The sequence below is a fragment of the Etheostoma spectabile genome, chromosome 21 (assembly GCF_008692095.1).
Source record: "Etheostoma spectabile isolate EspeVRDwgs_2016 chromosome 21, UIUC_Espe_1.0, whole genome shotgun sequence".
NCBI classification, from domain to species: Eukaryota; Metazoa; Chordata; class Actinopteri; order Perciformes; family Percidae; genus Etheostoma; species Etheostoma spectabile.
Window position 1 is genome coordinate 340,970 of NC_045753.1, and position 19,108 is coordinate 360,077.

Consider the following 19,108-nt stretch of genomic DNA (forward strand, 5'->3'; position numbering starts at 1 on the left):
GGGAAACGCCAGAGCAGGGGGAATGAGAGGGGAAACACAAGAGCAGGGGGAATGAGAGAGGAAACACAGAGCAGGGGGAATGAGAGGGGGAAACGCCAGAGCAGGGGGAATGAGAGTGGGAAACACCAGAGCAGGGGGAATGAGAGGGGAAAACTCCAGGCAGGGGGAATGAGAGAGGAAACACCAGAGCAGGGGGAATGAGAGAAGGAGAACACCAGAGCAGGGGACATGAGGGGAACGCCAGAGCAGGGGGAATGAGAGGGGGAAACGCCAGAGCAGGGGGAATGAGAGGGGGAACGTAGCAGCAGACATTCCTCTTTAAACCAGAACGTAGCGGTGGAGATGTTGCCTAATCAGTGTCAGTTCAGATCCTCAGACGTTAAGTCAGTTCTAGGAAGTTCTCACCCAACAGAAATCAATCCCAATGAGCTTCCCACGACCTCAGCGGGCTTCCCAGGGTAACTGATGATTTCATTCATTCAAGGAGAGATTCCTGACCTGTTCCCAGACGACGAGGTGGAGAACATCATCGGCAGCGTGAGGACAGAGGTCCGTGGCTCGGGCCTGATGGATACAAGGGAGAACTGCTGGAGGTTCTTCATCGACCGGGTTCGCAGACAACTCAAGGTGAACCTTCAGATAGTCAGACAAGTACACACAGCTGTGTGTGTTCTGCATTTCATTACTCATCATCCAGAAGAGGGTGTTCTCCTTGGCTTTCCTTCCAAATCCTGTAATTGATTTTAATATAGCAATAGCATGCTGCCTCGCACTGTAATTGACCATTCCAAAAGAAAAAGAACCTCCTGGATAAACCTCTGGCTTTGTGATGAGCCTTTCCCTCGACATGTTTTAGTGCTGATGTTTTCAGAGGAACTTGAATGCTTTTGGAGGCAGTCGACCACATTTAATTCACCAGCATTACCAGAAAAGCCGGCAATTACCTCCAGATAATTTTACCAACGTCAGCCGCCTGTTTCCCCCCGGAGAGAGAGGGATTCCAGGGGGTCGTTCATCCTGTCATTATTACAGTGTGCACCGCCACCACCCACATCCTCCACCCCCGCCTCCTAGCTCAAGCCTCCCTGGGTTGGAGAGGGAATAAATTGGGAAGGCAATCCCAAGGGCACAAGCTTGTAAAGAGTGTATTTTTAACAATGTGGCTGTCTGGATGGACAGGCTAATGTTGGCAATCTGATTCAGAACTACCTGTACATGGGGGGACAGGTTTAAATCCTGAGCCCAACATTTAAATCACTATTCCAATCAGACCTGGGAGCAGTGTTCCCAACCTGGCTGGCGTTGGAGGACGCTGAAGGGGTTGCAAGATGATTACTGGATAGGAAGTGTAAAAACACACTCCATGTGTGTGTGTTGGTTTATGATGATTTATTCATTTGGAAACTTATTTGGTAGCATACTATGACCTAAATCTTTAAAATTGGTTCTGCATTATGTGGGGAATCTCAGGTGATAATGTGGTTAAAAGGTGCACAATCCCACATAAATGTTCCTTTTATTGAAATATCCACAAAGTAATTGATACATGGCAAACCTGCGGGCAGGTAGTACAGCAGTACTGTGATTCTGTGTGTATTCTGCTGTGGGCATTGCACTTGATGGATAGTTGTAAGACGTAAGATAAACTCATACACTCTGTATACAGCAGCCAGAGATACAGCTACAAGGACTCAAAAACATTGATTCATATGCTTTTATTGTCAATCAAATTTGTTTATATTTTGTATTCAGAAAACATAATATAGTAAACATAAAATTCACAAAGAGTTACAAAGGGGTGGTGGGGGGGTGAAAACAACACATGCAGAACAGAGACACAGAAACAGACACACACACAGACAGATACAAGACAAGGGACCTGAGGAGGCTTCCAACAGGTTGAAATCATCGTCTTACAGCTGGACGTCCAGAGCTGGGAGGCTGGCCGCTCCTTCAGAATCCAAATATTAACAGTAACATTAATCAAGGGGGAAATGTTGGATGCAATATTGTTCCAGAAGTGACCAACAGCAGAGCACTCCCAGAACATATGAATTTATGTGCCTTGTGCTTTCACTGGACACAAAGTGCATAAAGGGCTATTAATTATTTTCAAATGGTGCATTTTCACGGAGGTGAGACATGTCCGTTGTATGACATTGTAGTGAATCTGCTGATAATCTGGATTGCGAGATGCTTCTGGAATGTTAGACCATGCATCATGCCAGTCGAGAGCAGGGTCCTCTCAATAGGAGGGGCAGAGCGGCCAGATATCTGATTCATATTCTGGGTAAATTGACGGCTGTCTTCTGGATTGTGGTCCATGTCTCTAGATACATCAAATGGTCCGTAAACTGTTCCAATTTCAATTCTGTTTTATTGATCGTGTCAAATCCTAACATTAGTTTTCTCTGAACCCTTTACAGACAGAGTAGGTCTAGACCACACTCTATAATTTACAAAGACCAAACAAACAACCCAATAGCAAGCATTTGGTGGACAGTGAGGAGGAAAACCGTTCTTTTCCACAGCGCCTCTAGGGGCCCTCAGCTGGTTTTTGCCCCAGGGGCCCTGGTTGAATACAGAGAATGCTGTAGCCTTACGGCAGCTTCAGTGTGTGCAGCCATTGTCACAGGAAATGTAAAATAAGTTTGTAGCTTCTCGCTTATCATCAGTCGTGTCTTTGGGTGTGCTTCTGCATGTTTGTTTCTAATGGTATCGAGCATCTGGCTGAGCTTCTCAACAAGCCAGCTGTTAGTCTCCCACAGTGAAAATCAGCCTGACGCAGCCCACAGCTCAAAACACTCTTTTAATTCACATGCTTGCTGGAGGCTTTATTTGCTTAATGATGTAGCTGCAAAAAATTAATTCACAGTTTCCTATTTCTTCCCCATTAAAGGGTGTGTTTGGGGAGTTTTTCCTCCTCTGAATGGAGGATCAAAAGACAGAGGGCGTCGTATGCTGGATGGATTGTAAAGCTCTCTGAAGCAAATTGTGATTTGTGATATTGGGCTATATGAATACAATTGATTTGACTCGACCATAAAGAAGTGCTAATCAGAGCAGGAATCCCCTGCCTTTGTTTTATCAGTGTGCCTGTGTCTCCACAACATGACTGGGATCAGTGGTTTGGACCTGGCTGTGCTTGTGTTGCAGGTGGCTCTGTGTTTCTCTCCGGTGGGCAGTAAACTCAGGGTCCGCAGCAGGAAGTTCCCTGCCGTGGTCAACTGCACAGCGATCGACTGGTTCCACGAATGGCCGCAGGAGGCGCTGGAGTCGGTCAGCTTCAAGTTCCTCCAGGAGGTGGAGAACATCGAAGTGAGAACAGCTCATATGTTAATATACACACACAGGGATGAAGCCACCCACACAACTGATGTCGTCAGGCTACTCGGCACAAAGAATGTGATAATTATTTCAAAAGAAACTAAATTCTGGAGCCCAAGCATCAGGATATATTGCTTTCCAGCCAAACCTGCACAGCCATTTTAATTATCTTATAATGTGAAGTAACCAGTTCTGTGATTTATAACTCTGCAGCCCCGGGTGAAGGAGTCAGTCAGTAAATTCATGGCATACGTCCACATGAGTGTCAATCAAACGTCCAAGGAGTACCTGGCCAACGAGCGCCGCTACAACTACACCACACCCAAGTCTTTCCTGGAGCAGATCAAGCTGTACGGCAGTCTGCTGGGTCACAGGAGCAAAGATCTCACCACCAAGATGGAGCGGCTGGAGAACGGCCTGCAGAAGCTCAACAGCACCTCCGCTCAGGTGCCGCTGCTCACCTCTCACATTCCACCCTGACCCGCTGTAGCACCGCACATCTGGAACCTCTTTAAAAATCATTTTCTAATTTCTAGCATTTGGGACCCATATTTACATTCCAGATTTCCCACGACTCAGTACAAGTGGATTGCAGTAATAGTGGTAAAACTACTAATAGTAGTAGTGATTGTAGTAATAATAGCAGTAACATTTTAAAAACTGTACAAGGCTACAAGGTTCATTTATTTACGCAGCCAATCACCTTACAGAGCTATATTTAGAGCAGAAAAGTACCTGGCAGACTTTTTGTCCTTTCTTTATTTTGCCATGAGTAATGTTTATTTGCATCATTTGATATTTCCCTACTTGGATATCTACACCTGGATCCATTAGTCCAAATGTTCACCAGCTCCACACCTTTGCAGAAGAGAGCTATATGAATAATGCAACACAAGGTCTGAGTGTGAAGCAACCCTAATTATAGTGGCTCTACTACTCTGTGCAAGTGGATGGAAAACCACACACACACACACACAAACACAAACACAAACACACATCATTTCACCCCTACTACCCTAAACCCACTCGCACAAAATCACACACATGCACACCCCTTACGCATAACTGACATCAATGTGTAAAGCCACTGAGTGTCCTGTGTTTTAATTTCTCATCTCCATTTTACTGTAAGAAGTAGCCAACACACACACACACACACACACACACACACACACACACACACACACATATATAATGGCTGTATGGTAATTGAGAATCCTTCTAATTAGAGAGCAGAGCCTTTATAGCAGAGGGCCAGCATTACTGCACCCTGTGCATGTTGTTGCATCCACACTGATGGCTGCGCTACACTAAGAAGTGTGTGTGTGTGTTTGTGTGTGTGTGCGTGTGTGTGTGTGGTAGGGGTTGTATGAGTCATCTGCTTCCCAGAGGACACATTAGTTCCATGTTTTGTCCTCCTTAATTTGTGGAGGTGTTGTGTGTGTGTGTGTGTGTGTGTGTGTGTGTGTGTGTGTGTGTGTGTGTGTGTGTGTGTGGTGTGTGTGTTGATTATGTGGATTCTGTGCACCACAGCACATGCCCACTCACTGTCTCATAAACACTCACTCACACATGCACCCGCCTCTCTTGTTGTGACAATGTAGTAGTACAAGTATAGTTACTAAAAGTAGAAGCAGTAGTAGTCCTAGCAATACTAGTCTAGGTGGAAGTAGTAATATTAGCAGTTATCAGTCACCAGAGGGCTGTTTAATGGAATCCCTTCAACCGGATCTCTAAGCAATCAGTTGCACCCTGACATATTATAATTATAAATGTAACATTTGACTGTTTCCCTTCAAACACAGACGCACACAAACACACACACACACAAACACACACACACACACACACACACACAGCCAGATGTCTCTTTGTCTCTTCCTTTCTTTGTCTCCGTGAGTCCATAAGCCATCACACAAGTGGATAACAACTCAGTCACACGGCAGTCACTATATCTGATCTTTTGACTCGTGTACACGGACACGATTTTCCTGAGTTTTTGGTGATTTTTTAAACTAACTAAACTATTACTATTGAATTATTCTTATTCTTATTTCTTTTGGATGTGGCCTACTGAGCGGTAATTACTACGTCACTTCCTGATGGCCTTCCCAGCGGGTTGGGGACACGTTTCCACGGGGCATAACTTACTGGAAAAACTGAGCAACTTGTCCCACGGTTGCTAGTGACATAATCACTCATTAAATATGTACAGTACATTGAATCAATATTGATGTTAAAGAGCTGCCTGCTCGCTGTCCAATTCTCTGATATGAATGACTGTGTTGCATTGTGGGATCTAGGCCATAAATGCGCTCCGCGCGTATTGTTGTAATATTTCACCGGTAAAAGGGTATCATGGTTTCATTAAACAAAGGAAACAATGATAACCTCTCTTGAATAAATGTTGATTTATGTAGATGTATAGTTCTAACAGCGCCAACAGAACAGCGAATGAACAGCTTCTCTGCTGCAGTCCCGACAGCCACCAAAGATGCTTCCAATTACATTAAAATACATCGTGCTGAGCAGTGTGAAAAAACCGTAAAGATCATCAATATATAAAACCTGACTGGCTACCGTCTCCTTTCCTGCATAAGAATCAACTGTTCTGATGAACATGTCAGCAGCCTGTGTTCTGCAGTCAGGAGATGGATTTCCATAAACACAGAAGATGCTTAGATGTATTGAATATCACCCATGTCTCCCACCAATTAGTTCCCCCCCCCCATTCATCATGTTGATGGCTCACTTGGTAATTATCTAATGTTCGACTGAATCTTTTGCACAGAAACGTCGCAACCCGAAAGGGCCGTCTTCCCTCTGGCCTGATTTTCTGTTTGTTAATTAGCTGAAAGACGAAAACGTCTGCTTTATTTCCCCAGTGCAACGCTCTGATGGAGCTCTGGACGCTAACGCACGCTCCTATTTGTCAGGGAGTTATGAGCTTTTTGTAACAGCTTTAATTTATCTTTACGACTGACCTTGGTCTGTGTGTGTGTGTGTGTGTGTGTGTGTGTGTGTGTGTGTGTGTGTCTGTCCTAAAGCTTTTATTTTTTTCCAGATAGTCTTTCTAGTAACGGATCGAATGGTCACAAGGCCCATCCACGTCCCGTGCACAGTGCAGGCCCTTTGTCTTCACTGCTGTGAAGAATTGAGGAGATGTTTAGGTTTCATTAAAGCTGCCACCGGGCTCGATCAGGGAGTGTATTACTAATAAGAGCCCAACAACTACAACAAACGATTTCAAATCCGCCTGAGAGATTCAATTATATGATAGCAATAGATTCATTAGTGGCCATGATATACACACTCATTGCTACATAGATCATTAAATGAGACGCCAGTAGATTATTGTCAGCAGCCCAGCCTTGCTTTATGTTAGTGCAGGTGTTCTTTCATTCCTCCCATCGTATGTGGACAGTTCACAGTTTCATGTTTTGAGAATTTGCTAGCTTGTTTATTTCCAAGAGTGAGATGAGGAAATGAATACACAGCTCAGGCCTTTGGTGTGGGGAAGTGGTTAGCGTAGCATAGCATGAAAGGAAAAGGCAGGGAGAGTGCTCTTCTGTCCAAAGTTGAGAATACACCAACCAATACACCAATGAAGCTAACTGATTAACACAATGACTGTAAAATGCAGCTGGGTTGCCAGGTTTGTTACCTGCCTGTTGCCTGTACTGACACCTGTCTGGCAGTGATGTAGCAGAACTCAAACAGTCACATTTGGCCGCTTTGAAATCTTTTGCTGACTCACCAGCTTTCAGAGTTTTGTATTTTTCAAATTCTTTTTTTAAATAGTCCACCTTTACTTTCACCCAGACCTTCCCCTGTCTCATGTACCACCTCACGTTTTAAATAATGCAGTATGAATCGCCCTAGAATGAACATTTAAAGATCCCATGCATAAACTTAATGTGGTTTTTTAACATTAATATGAGTTCCCTACCTGCCTATATACAGTATTATGGACCACAAGGTCTATATAAAAAGACTTTAGATACAGTAATTAGGGGGCCACTAAGTCTATATAAAGAGACTTCAGATACCGTATTAGGGGACCACTAAGGTCTATTAAAGAGACTTCGATACAGTATTAGGGGACCACTAAGGCTAATAAAAGAGACTTCAGATACAGTATTAGGGACCCACTAAGTCTATATAAAGAGCTTCAGATACAGTATTATGGACCAAGGTCTATAAAAGAGACTTCAGATCCAGTATTAGGGACCACTAAGGGCTATATAAAGAGACTTCAGATACAGTATTAGGGGAAACCCCTAAGGTCTATATAAAGAGACGTCAGATACAGTATTAGGACCACTAAGGTCTATATAAAGAAAACTTCAGATACGTTTATGGCCACTAAGGTCTATATAAAGAGCTTCAGATACAAGTATTAGGGACCACTAAGGTCTATATAAAGAACTTCAGATACAGTATTAGGGACCACTAAGGTCCCATATAAAAAAGACTTCAGATACAGTATTAGGGACCACTAAGGTCTATATAAAGAGACTTCAGATCCAGTATTAGGGACCACTAAGGTCTATATAAAAGAGACTTCAGATACAGTATTAGGGGACCACTAAGGTCATAAAAAGAGACTGTCAGATACAGTATTAGGGCCACTAAGGTCTATATAAAAAGAGACTTCAGACATCAGTATTAGGGACCAACTAAGGTCTATAACGAGACTTCAGTACAGTATAGGGACCACTAAGGTCTATATAAAAGAGACTTCAGATACTACAGTATTAGGACCACTAAGGCTATATAAAAGACTTTCAGATACATATTAGGGACCACTAAGGTCTATATAAAAGAGACTTCAGATACTTTCAGTATTAGGGACCACTAGGTCTATTAAAAGAGACTTCAGATACAGTATAGGGGACCACTAAGGTCTTATAAAAGGATGGACGTATTTCAGAATAGTAAAAACACACCCCTAAGGGTCTATTGATAACAGAGCCTCATGACAGATTAGGACTAGGTCTTATAGGGAGAGCCTCAGATTCAGTATTAAGGACACTAAGGTCTATACAAGATTGAACGTAGGGCCAACTAGTCAGATAAAGAGCCTTAGAACGTCCATTAGGGACACACGAGCTATACAACACACTGAATGATTATTTGACTATGGTCCATATAGTCCCCAATTCGACCAGCATGTCCAGGACTCTATTCCCCTACCTGTCGTCCTTGATAAGGCTTGTGAGCTCAAGGCCAACTGGCTGCTCAGGAGTTGAACTCAACAACAAGAACGAGGACGCGACAAGGGTGGATAGGAAAAGAACCGTTCCCTTTTTACCCGCAAAAAATTAATTTGAGTATTTTCCCCACTGATGACCAACCCAACTAGCTCTAGGGGTATTGTACTCTCGGTGCTACCCAATTTTTTTCGCACGAATTTCCTTTTCACCTTTTGTTTTTGGTATCTCCACTTTCCCAGTTTACCCAAACAATAATATTTTGTTGTGAAGCACAGTGCCCTGAATTAACCCGGTGTCTTCCCCCCAGGTGGTTTTGGGGAAAGGGAAAAACGGGGGGGGGAAGGTGTCCAAGGAAAACGTACAGATGAGAAGAGCAAAAGTGGGCCTTGCTTGTGGTGGTCAGCGGCAAACAGAGAGACTGTGAGGAGGACTTAGCCAAGGCTGAACCAGCTCTGCTCGCTGCTCAGGATGCCCTCAACACTCTTAATAAGGTCACTTAGTCTCATATCCCGCCGTGTACTATTGATTTGCTCCATCAGACTCTCATCTCTTTGTTTTTTTCTCTTTGTTTGATTTAGTTTTCAGCGTTACAGGAATAAGTTCTGTCCACACAGGCCTTGAACTGGAGATTAGATTATTGAATCACAGGCTTTAAAATAATGTCTTCTCTATGTTCTGTGGGCATTTGACTTCATCCTCACATCCCCTGTAGGTTTATGAGCAGCCTCTGGGATTTAAAAAAAACACCCTGTGTGTTTAAAAGGGGCTCTCTGTTCAAACAAGCAGAACAGACAGTTCAATCTGTGCGTGGAGCTCTCTAAAGATGCCTTAATTAGAAGTCTCTGTTGTCTTCTCAAAGTCAGCACAGGTTCTTCTTCCCTTAGTCTAATCCTATCCTTTTTTCTCTCTTATTTCCCCCCAGCAGGCAGCAGAGATATGCAGTTGTTCAAACTCAATTAAATAGTGGGTCTTTCATTTTCCATCCGTTATTCCCTCTATCTTTTCTACCACAGAACAACCTGACAGAGTTGAAGTCGTTCGGCTCTCCGGTGGCAGCAGTGACCAACGTCACAGCGGCAGTCATGGTCCTGTCTGCGCCGGGCGGCAAAGTCCCAAAGGACCGTAGCTGGAAAGCCGCAAAGGTGATGATGGCCAAAGTGGACACGTTCCTGGACTCGCTGATAAACTTCAACAAGGAGAACATCCCAGAGGCATGCCTGAAAGCTATTAGGCCCTACCTGCAGGTGAGCGTCTCAATTAGCCCTGATTCATTAAAGTTAGACGCCAACAGCGCACAGTGTGAACGTTTGCCGCTTGGCAAGTTCAACTAATAAGTCAAACATTTAGCAGGGGTGTGACTACCATGACAGTGGCACATTACAGCTGCCAAACGCCCCTTAATAATGTCCCGGTAATTAAGCGGCACATTTAACAGCCACCCTGATTATGAAGTTCAATGGAGCAGATAGAAGGTATGTCACTGCAGCAGAGAGCCAGATCCACTATGTACGCCACACTGGTTCAGTCTCACACTATCCATGGAGCAGGATTTTGTAAATCCTGTTCATTACACAACAAACATCACACTATAAGAAAGACTATTTTCCTCCTTTTGAATCTGACAAAAAAGTTGAGTAGAGAAACATGACTTAAATCTGGTGAAAGGAAGAAAGTGACACATCCACATCCCAGTGGTGGCTCTCCACCACGGTGGATGATGATATGATATGGTCCATCGGCCAGCGTAACCCCATCTCCCACCTTACTTCCTGTCGAACCTACTCGTCTTCAGACAATGAAAACAGTGTGTTGGTTAGAGGAACACCTAACCTCATCCAAGTCTCATATCAAGTGCACTGCCATACAGCTGGCAAAGATGGGACCCCGGGGCAATAAAGGCTTTCAATTTTTTCACATCACTTTTTATTTGCTTATATTAATTGAATATGTATTAATAATACAAAATAATGTATTCAAGCAATTAAATATATGCTAGTGCACTTTCTTTTGTAAATTTGAATTCTGGAAAAAGTGGCTTGAAAAAAATAAAATATTCTGGTAAAATTGGGCAAAAGAGTTAATTTCCCACCCTTTTTAGGACCTGCCAGTCAGGACCAAGGCTTAGCAATGCTAACCATGCTAACACTGGGGACATTAAAATAAACCTCAACGGCATCCATATAGCTCAGCTGGTAGAGCGGGACTCCCAGAGGTCACTCCTCAACGCAGGCCCGGGTTTGACTTCCCCCCCCCGCATCTTGCGTATGGGGACCCTAAAGGAAGTGACACGTCTCACCTATGGAGACCCAGTTCTCCCATTGGCTCACAGAGCTGGGGTCCCTAAATGTGAGCTCTGCAGTTGGAACATTCTTGAGATTGCGGTTGCATAATTATTTTTATACGGTAGAAGAAATTTTAGAAAGCCAGATTCTGAGCACCAGTGGAGCGTTTCATCTGTGTTGAACTGTGTATTTGTTGATCTGTTGGATCTTCTCCAGGATCCAGAGTTCCAGCCGGACCTAGTGGCCTCCAAGTCCAACGCGGCGGCCGGCCTGTGCTCCTGGGTTTTAAACATTGTCAAGTTCTACGAGGTTTACTGCGAGGTGGAGCCCAAGCGTCAGGCTCTGAGCAAGGCCAACGCAGAGCTGGCTGCTGCACAGGAGAAACTCGCCACCATCAAGAGCAAGATCAATGTAAGCCTTCACAGTGGACTGAGGGTACAGGAAATGAAAGGATCTATTTTAAATGATACTGAGGATATATCTTTCACGAAAGGACTTACTAACACTAAAGAGTAAACTTTAGTTGGTGGGCCGTCAAATGACTTGTGGAAGCCAGACATGACAGCACCTAGCTACGTCAAAATCTCTATTAAACCCTCAAGATGGGCCGGTCAAAAAGAAATAAAAGATAGATTCAGGATATGAATTCTTTAGGTGACAGTTGACACCCTGGCTCTGCCAGTAGTGGATGATACACCAGCTACTGTAAGTGCCATTAAAGCTTTTTACTGTTCATTCATCTAAAACCAAACCCATCGATCTGAAACCCTTATTGATAAAAGCAGCTGTAAATAATTTCTTCCTCACTGGTGTTTGATATGCAGAACATCAGCACGCTGGGTCGGCTGCTCACATCCAGCTCTGCTGAGTGAGGACTCCTTCTAATAAGATCCAGCATGACTTGTCGCTGTCATTCTCCAGTCTCAGTCAGACTGCTGGAGTGGAGAGTGGCTTCAGAGCCAAGGGGAATTAGCAATCCTCAAACTAATCTACTGAACCTGTGTGCCTCTCCACCGATTAATCCTGTTTGTCCTTGTGCTAATTGCTTCCATATGCCAAATAAATCCATAGCAGAGGGAATGATAAGTTGCTTCCAACTTTTTGCACACTCCCAAGTTTCTTTCATAGAGAGACTTCTGTGATGTTTGTTCTTTCTCTTTGAGGCTTCTTTATGTCCACAAGAGCCAATGTGTCTCTCTTTGTGTGTGTGTGTGTGTGTGTGTGTGTGTGTGTGTGTGTGTGTGTGTGTGTGTGTGTGTGTGTGTGTGTGGCGCTTATCAGCACCTTAATGAGAACCTGGCCAAGCTGACAGCCAAGTTTGAGAAAGCCACTGCAGACAAGCTGAAGTGCCAACAGGAAGCCGAGTCAACCGCACGCACCATTTCCCTGGCCAACCGCCTGGTGAGGGGGCAACAGCGGGGTCACGCACACACACACACACAAACTCACTCATTCCCACTTGCTCCTTCCCTCAGATAGATATACTGTAGATGGATACAAACTGGTATTCATAGACATTTTTACATATATATACAGTATATACTGTATATAAACAATGTGGGTGTGTGTATATATAATATAAAGCCACAAACTTGGCTTGTTTCTCTCTTTCCTAAATGCATGTGTACGGGTGAAAACCAATATGAATACATTTTTATGAAAAGATAAGGCATTTTGATCAAATTCTAAAGACCACACAGGTCTTCAGAGTCTCAGTCAAATCCAGACACACTGTGGGTAAGGGGGGTGTCACCCTCTCCGTTGGCTACAGATGCAAAAAGCACTCTGAATGAGTGAGAGGTTTCCTTCACTACCAGAGTAATACAATTGTAAACATATGATTTTAAGTTCAATATTCAGACATTTCACAATGTTTATCCTCAATAACTTTCACCGGTCTTCTTCACCATCTGTTGTGCAGTGCCGGGTAAAGCTTCAAACCTGAGATGAGATCATTATTGATTACAGCAACTCAAGAGTCAAAAAGCAAAAGAGAGAAGGGACTGATTGATAAAAATACAGTGGCTATATACACCTCTCACCTTTTTGCAGATATTTACATAATTGATAATTGCACAATGTAGTTGCAACCATAAATGTAATACACACATGGAAGAAAACTAAAATATATAAATATAATTGCACAGTTGTAGGTGGTGGTGAGACAACAACATTGTTACAGTATGCTATGTTTGTGTCAAAGAAATATTAAAATTAATGTAGGTACATGGGGAAAATATTATGTGATACAGGTTGTTTTCTAAGCAGCTTTCCTTACACATCAGACACAATTCCTAACAGAAGTATACACACATACCCAAAAACTATTTTTGTATCTGCTTATTTGTGCAGTTGTCGCTTTTTTAGGTGCGCATGTTTACACACACACACACACGCACACACACACACACGCACACACACGCACACACAGACAGAAATCCGACCACCACCTGCAGTGTGTAAATCACAACAAAAAGATTGTTGACATGGTTAGTATGATAATCTAAAGCACAAAGGTTAGTAACTGACTAAGTGTGCAGTGTCTCCGCCATGTACTGTACGCTGCAAAGTTCCAGTCTGTGTAAAGTTAGGAAGAGATGGGATATTAAGGTGAACTTTATTGATCCCTGAAGGGAAATAGGATCACTGCTGCAGTAAAGAGTAGAGGTGATAAAGAATATGAAAACCTCATGAAAATAGACTTGTTGTTCTGGAGATGTCCTGATATTATATATGATATATGTCAATGACAGCAGCCATGACTTCCTTTAGATCTGATTTGAGAGGAGGAATGGATAATGGAAAACCGCGTCCCTGTGTTTCAGGTGGGGGGTCTAGCATCAGAAAATGTGCGCTGGGCGGAGGCCATAGAAAACTTCAAGAAACAGGGAAGGACTCTGTGTGGGGACGTGCTCCTCATCACCGCCTTTATCTCCTACCTGGGCTACTTCACCAAACGCTACCGCCTCCAGCTCATGGACGACACCTGGAGGCCCTATTTCAGTCAGCTGGAGGTGGGGGCCTTGACCTTAGTCTACATCAGCCATGTTCCACTTTCAGGATCCTGAAGAATCCTGCAGCATGTCCCTCATTTTAGGCATTATGTCCATCCTCGTCCCCATCCTCTGCCTTTGTGTTTGCTTTCTAACCTCAATCCCCGTCCTCTGTCTCTGTGTTGGCGTTCTAACCTCCGTCCCCGTCCTCTGTCTCTGTGGTGGCGTTCTAACCTCCGTCCCCGTCCTCTGTCTCTTTGATGGCGTTGTAACCTACGTCCCCATCCTCTGTCTCTGTGTTTGCATTCTAATTTGCAGCTGTTTTCTGAGGACTATGGTTACCTGGTCCTCAGATCTCTGCAGGGTAAATCCAGACAGCTAGCTAGACTATCTGTCCAATCTGAGGACTATGGTTACCTGGTCCTCAGGTCTCTGCAGGGTAAATCCAGACAGCTAGCTAGACTATCTGTCCAATCTGAGGACTATGGTTACCTGGTCCTCAGATCTCTGCAGGGTAAATCCAGACAGCTAGCTAGACTATCTGTCCAATCTGAGGACTATGGTTACCTGGTCCTCAGATCTCTGCAGGGTAAATCCAGACAGCTAGCTAGACTATCTGTCCAATCTGAGGACTATGGTTACCTGGTCCTCAGATCTCTGCAGGGTAAATCCAGACAGCTAGCTAGACTATCTGTCCAATCTGAGGACTATGGTTACCTGGTCCTCAGATCTCTGCAGGGTAAATCCAGACAGCTAGCTAGACTATCTGTCCAATCTGAGGACTATGGTTACCTGGTCCTCAGATCTCTGCAGGGTAAATCCAGACAGCTAGCTAGACTATCTGTCCAATCTGAGGACTATGGTTACCTGGTCCTCAGATCTCTGCAGGGTAAATCCAGACAGCTAGCTAGACTATCTGTCCAATCTGAGGACTATGGTTACCTGGTCCTCAGATCTCTGCAGGGTGAATCCAGACAGCTAGCTAGACTATCTGTCCAATCAGTTTTTTCTGTTGATGACTAAAACTACTTCTGAACGTACACATGTTCCACCAAAACAACTTCCTTCCTGAAACTATTTAGCAGAGGCACCGTGGCTCTGTCCGGAGTTTAGCCCCGCCCAAGATGATTGTGATTGGTTAATGAAAATGAGGGACATCCGGCTGAATTTCCAGCGGCACCTTAACAATCCGGAAAGTGGAGCGTCGTAGATATAGACTCTATATATTGTGTATATACCGAATGTTTTATATGCATTTGTAAAACTTCCACTCTTTAGGCTTAAACACTGTGGGAAAAATGATTACATTATATATAAATTCTGACTTCATACGTAACCATCACCATCATCTGTAAGGTTCCCATCCCAGTGACCCCTGACCTGGACCCTCTGACCATGCTGACAGACGGCGCCGACATCGCAGCATGGCAGAACGAGGGGCTGCCCGCCGACAGGATGTCTACTGAGAATGCCACAATTCTCACTTCCTGCCAGCGCTGGCCCCTCATGGTGGACCCCCAGCTGCAAGGCATCAAGTGGATCAAAACCAAATATGGAGAGAACCTACGCGTCATCCGCATCGGACAGAGAGGGTAAGAGGCTTTACGGTGAAATGGGTCATGGTCATATATTGGAGAAGATGTTGATGGAGGCTTATGTCCTCAGCTACCTGGAGGCCGTAGAGAGAGCACTGGCAGCAGGTGATGTGGTCCTGATTGAGAACTTGGAGGAAACATTGGATCCAGTTCTTGGACCTCTGCTGGGCAGAGAAACCATTAAGAAGGGCAGGTAAAGAAGACCTATCAATAGTACTTTACATCAGTTTTCTTTATAGTGTCAGAAGTTTAACAGAAGTTCACTCAGGAGCCGTTACAGATCCTCTGAGTGGAGATCTCTGGTCTGGATGTGTCCAGTGATGTAGCTCATGCACTTCACAACGCTGTGTCACCCCCTCAGAGGATTTCCCCCTCTGATCAACAGGGCTGGGATACATGGGCAAATATGAACCATTGTTTTTATTGAAAATCTTTTAGACAACACCAAACCATGGATGAATTTGCCTGTTGACTGCACAAAACACTCCGCAGCTGTAGCCTCTCTCTCTCTCTCTCCTCTCTCTCTCTCTCTCTCTCTCTCTCTCTCTCTCTCTCTCTCTCTCTCCTCTCCCTCTCTCTCTCTCTCTCTCTCTCTCTCTCTCTCTCTCTCTCTCTCCTCTCAGTATACTCTGGCTCAAATGAATGCGGGCGGTTATCCATTATTATGACCTCATCCACATTCTCAAAATCATTTAAAGGTTGAGCCTCGGCACTGACAATCAAGCCTATTCTTTTCTGTAGCCTACTCCAAACCAACATCTCCCAGAATGCCTTTCGACTTGCGTTCTACACTCCACACCGCTGTTTTCGGACAAGAAGTCACCTGTTGAGATGGATAATGTTGTCTGACACTTTTAGTTACAATCCGAACCTGTCAGTGGTAAAAACAATCACTTTTAGTAGACAGAAATCGGGGGTGCACAGTTGCCCCATTAGTTTACATTGCAGCGCGGTTCTGCGATCTGCCTCAATACTGGACCAATTTGTAATATTTTTGTCCACTTGAGTGTATTAGACACCAATGCATGGGGTTCTGGGGTGTGAAATGACCCTCTGTTTCTTAGAAACTTCACTTCCATTTAGCCACTCTCAAAGTTCAGAACACTTCCTGTCCACGTTTGGCCCTCAACAGGTACATAAAGATCGGAGACAAGGAGTGCGAGTACAACCCCAGTTTCCGCTTGATCCTGCACACCAAGCTGGCCAGCCCTCATTACCAGCCCGAGCTGCAGGCCCAGTGCACCTTGATCAACTTCACCGTGACCAGGGACGGGCTGGAGGACCAGCTGCTGGCCGCCGTGGTCAGCATGGAGAGACCGGACCTGGAGCAGCTCAAGGTGAGGGAGGTGCACACACACACACACACACACAGGCATTTAACAGCAAGGAGGGGTCTGACGTCATCTTAAAGTGAACCTGAGCTGTCTCTGTCAGGTGTCTATCACAGAACAAACAAGCATCCACGTTCCGCTGCTAACTTCTCGTTTGTGCAGGCGTAATTAAAAGAAACAATGAGAGGAGTCCGGAGCCTCCAGGAGCCGGGCGGGGCGCTCTCGCTCCTCATTAGCGTCTTTGCAGCCACACGTCTGCAAGAAAAACGCTGTCTGCCGGAAACATCACAAGAGGCCGCAGATCCGAGCTCTTTGATTCCAAAGCGATCGGCCGGTGCCTTTGATTAACAGCAAACTGAGTGGATGTGTGATAATTAAAAAACCCTTTTCGGATTCTGGTTATCCCTCACTAAGGGAGACGTGACACTGCACGGCGGTGTATGCATGTGTGTCTGTGTGTTCACGGGGCATTACCGTAAAACAATTCCTGGAACCAAAGGGGTCTGGTAGCGCTGTGGAGCTCTTTCTCTGAGGTTGGCCCTGTTTGGTTTAGGCGAGATCTGTAACTGTGAATGGGATTCTCATCATTTTATTCTCCTCAAACAGTCAGTGAGCCTTAATGCCCTGCATGGGAATATCTGCCATTGCCATCCTCTCAGAGTTTTCTGTATGGTTTGTCTGTCAGCAGGATTACACAAACACCACTGGTGGGGGGTGTAGCCTGGGCCGGGAAAGAAGCCACTAGATTTTGGAGTAGTTCTACTCCACGGGGCAGATACACAAATCCTTTCTCCTTTTTGTTAACATTGCGATATAGGGCATGCCTTGGCGGAGGTTCCAGTTCTGTATTTTGGTGTCCAGCAGCTCCTGAAGGAATATCTTCTCCAGCTGTTAAATGCTCCTCTGTATCCACCTGCTCGTCTCTAAGGCTGCGTTCAGACAGCCTGCCTCGGCCCGGCAGAAACACAGGTCTTTCTATTCACTTTGAATGGGGGTAGTCCGTTTTGGCCGGGTCGGAGGTTACTGCAAGGGGGACGCGCAAAAAAACGCAACGGGCCTGCGTCAAAAAGTTGAGACTGGCTGGGGGGGGTGCTGAGTTTAAGTAGTCTATCTAGTGGTGTATGTTGCTGCCTCCAGCTTCTTAAGAAACCAAACATGTCTTCTGGCCACATGCCGAGAATCAAACGCACCTTCCATGTTCTGGGTGTGTGTCGCAGTTCCCTGCAGCGTCGCTATGACGACCAGCCATGCTCGCCTCACACATGAGGCGGTACTGGCTATGATGTCATTTCTTGATTTAACAGGTCATTATTTCTGTTCAGCCATGTTGGCCATCCCTTCCCATACTACCTACTGCGCTAGGCATTGAGAAAAAAACTTCCTGTAATTACAAGGTATTACTTCCTGTGCATGACCCAACAGACAAAAAACTGGTTAGTTTGAGGTGTCAGCATCGGCAATAATGAAAGGCATGGCATGGATTGTTACTCTGTAGCATCCGTGACCAATCACCCATAAAGGCAATAATCCATTAATCCTCAATCCCAAAAAATCAAACAACCTTTTGAAACACTGACACTCCCCCATTGTGTCCCATTCTGCCTGGATACTGTTTCATTTATCACCGAGCTCCAGGAGTTGTGTAATTGTGTCTTGATGCTATCCTCTGATGGGAGTTTCATCTTTCTTTATCACTTTGGCAGACTCATTTCTGATCACACACCCACCTCTCTAAAATCAAAGGAGAGGCAGATAGGAGACGCTTTAAGCTGTATTCTCCTTCTCCTTCTCTCGGTCTTTGTTGAGTGGACTCTGGACTGTTGATGAGCTGTCATGGCCGCTACACCCTGTACAGTACAGCAGCTTCCTGCATCTGCTGGGAAGTAATGAGCAGCAGATAGTTACACATATATATCCACAGTATGCTGTGAATGTAAATGTTTGCAATTAAGCAAAAACTTACTTGATCAAAGCTGCGGCGCCTAATGATGCCTCGCGCTTGCCTCCTGGACTATCTGTGCTTTTCATGTCAGCTGTTTGAAATGGATTAGCGGTGGCGCCACGGTCCCCCAGCAATCAGACAACACATTGACAAACTTCCACTGTTCCTTTAACGCGGGCCTTGTTAGTGTTAGAAGGGAGAGGAAAATCCCAAATCCCTCTCGGTCCACACGACGTCTGGCTGCCGGCGTCTCTGAGAGATCGCAACGGAAGATAATGTGGGAACTCCGTGATTTACTCCAACACAGTGCTGTTTGCATTTGGAGGCTTTTCTGGAGCTGTCCGTGTGTGCGCTGGGCTTCTGTAGGCAGTGCTTCAGTCAGACCTGCAGGCTTTCTTCACAGACAAATCAGCATTTTTGAT

The 19,108-nt window shown here is 44.9% G+C and overlaps 1 protein-coding gene and 1 long non-coding RNA gene across 2 annotated transcripts in view; one reads left to right on the top strand and one right to left on the bottom strand.

The window, feature by feature from the left end:
- The window catches only part of LOC116671474 (dynein heavy chain 9, axonemal-like), a 122,242-nt gene that overhangs the window by 69,198 nt on the left and 33,936 nt on the right, over positions 1 to 19,108 (top strand). The window contains 11 exon segments of the mRNA XM_032502789.1: positions 485 to 627; positions 3,157 to 3,318; positions 3,541 to 3,774; positions 8,924 to 9,034; positions 9,557 to 9,787; positions 11,042 to 11,236; positions 12,107 to 12,226; positions 13,651 to 13,839; positions 15,175 to 15,410; positions 15,484 to 15,606; positions 16,546 to 16,750. Coding sequence (XP_032358680.1) covers positions 485 to 627; positions 3,157 to 3,318; positions 3,541 to 3,774; positions 8,924 to 9,034; positions 9,557 to 9,787; positions 11,042 to 11,236; positions 12,107 to 12,226; positions 13,651 to 13,839; positions 15,175 to 15,410; positions 15,484 to 15,606; positions 16,546 to 16,750 — 1,949 coding nt within the window.
- Positions 18,550 to 18,972, bottom strand: LOC116671428 (uncharacterized). The gene is made up of 2 exons (XR_004327271.1): positions 18,708 to 18,972; positions 18,550 to 18,620 (listed from the first exon to the last, which is right to left on the bottom strand). It is a non-coding gene; the product is annotated as an uncharacterized LOC116671428 (long non-coding RNA).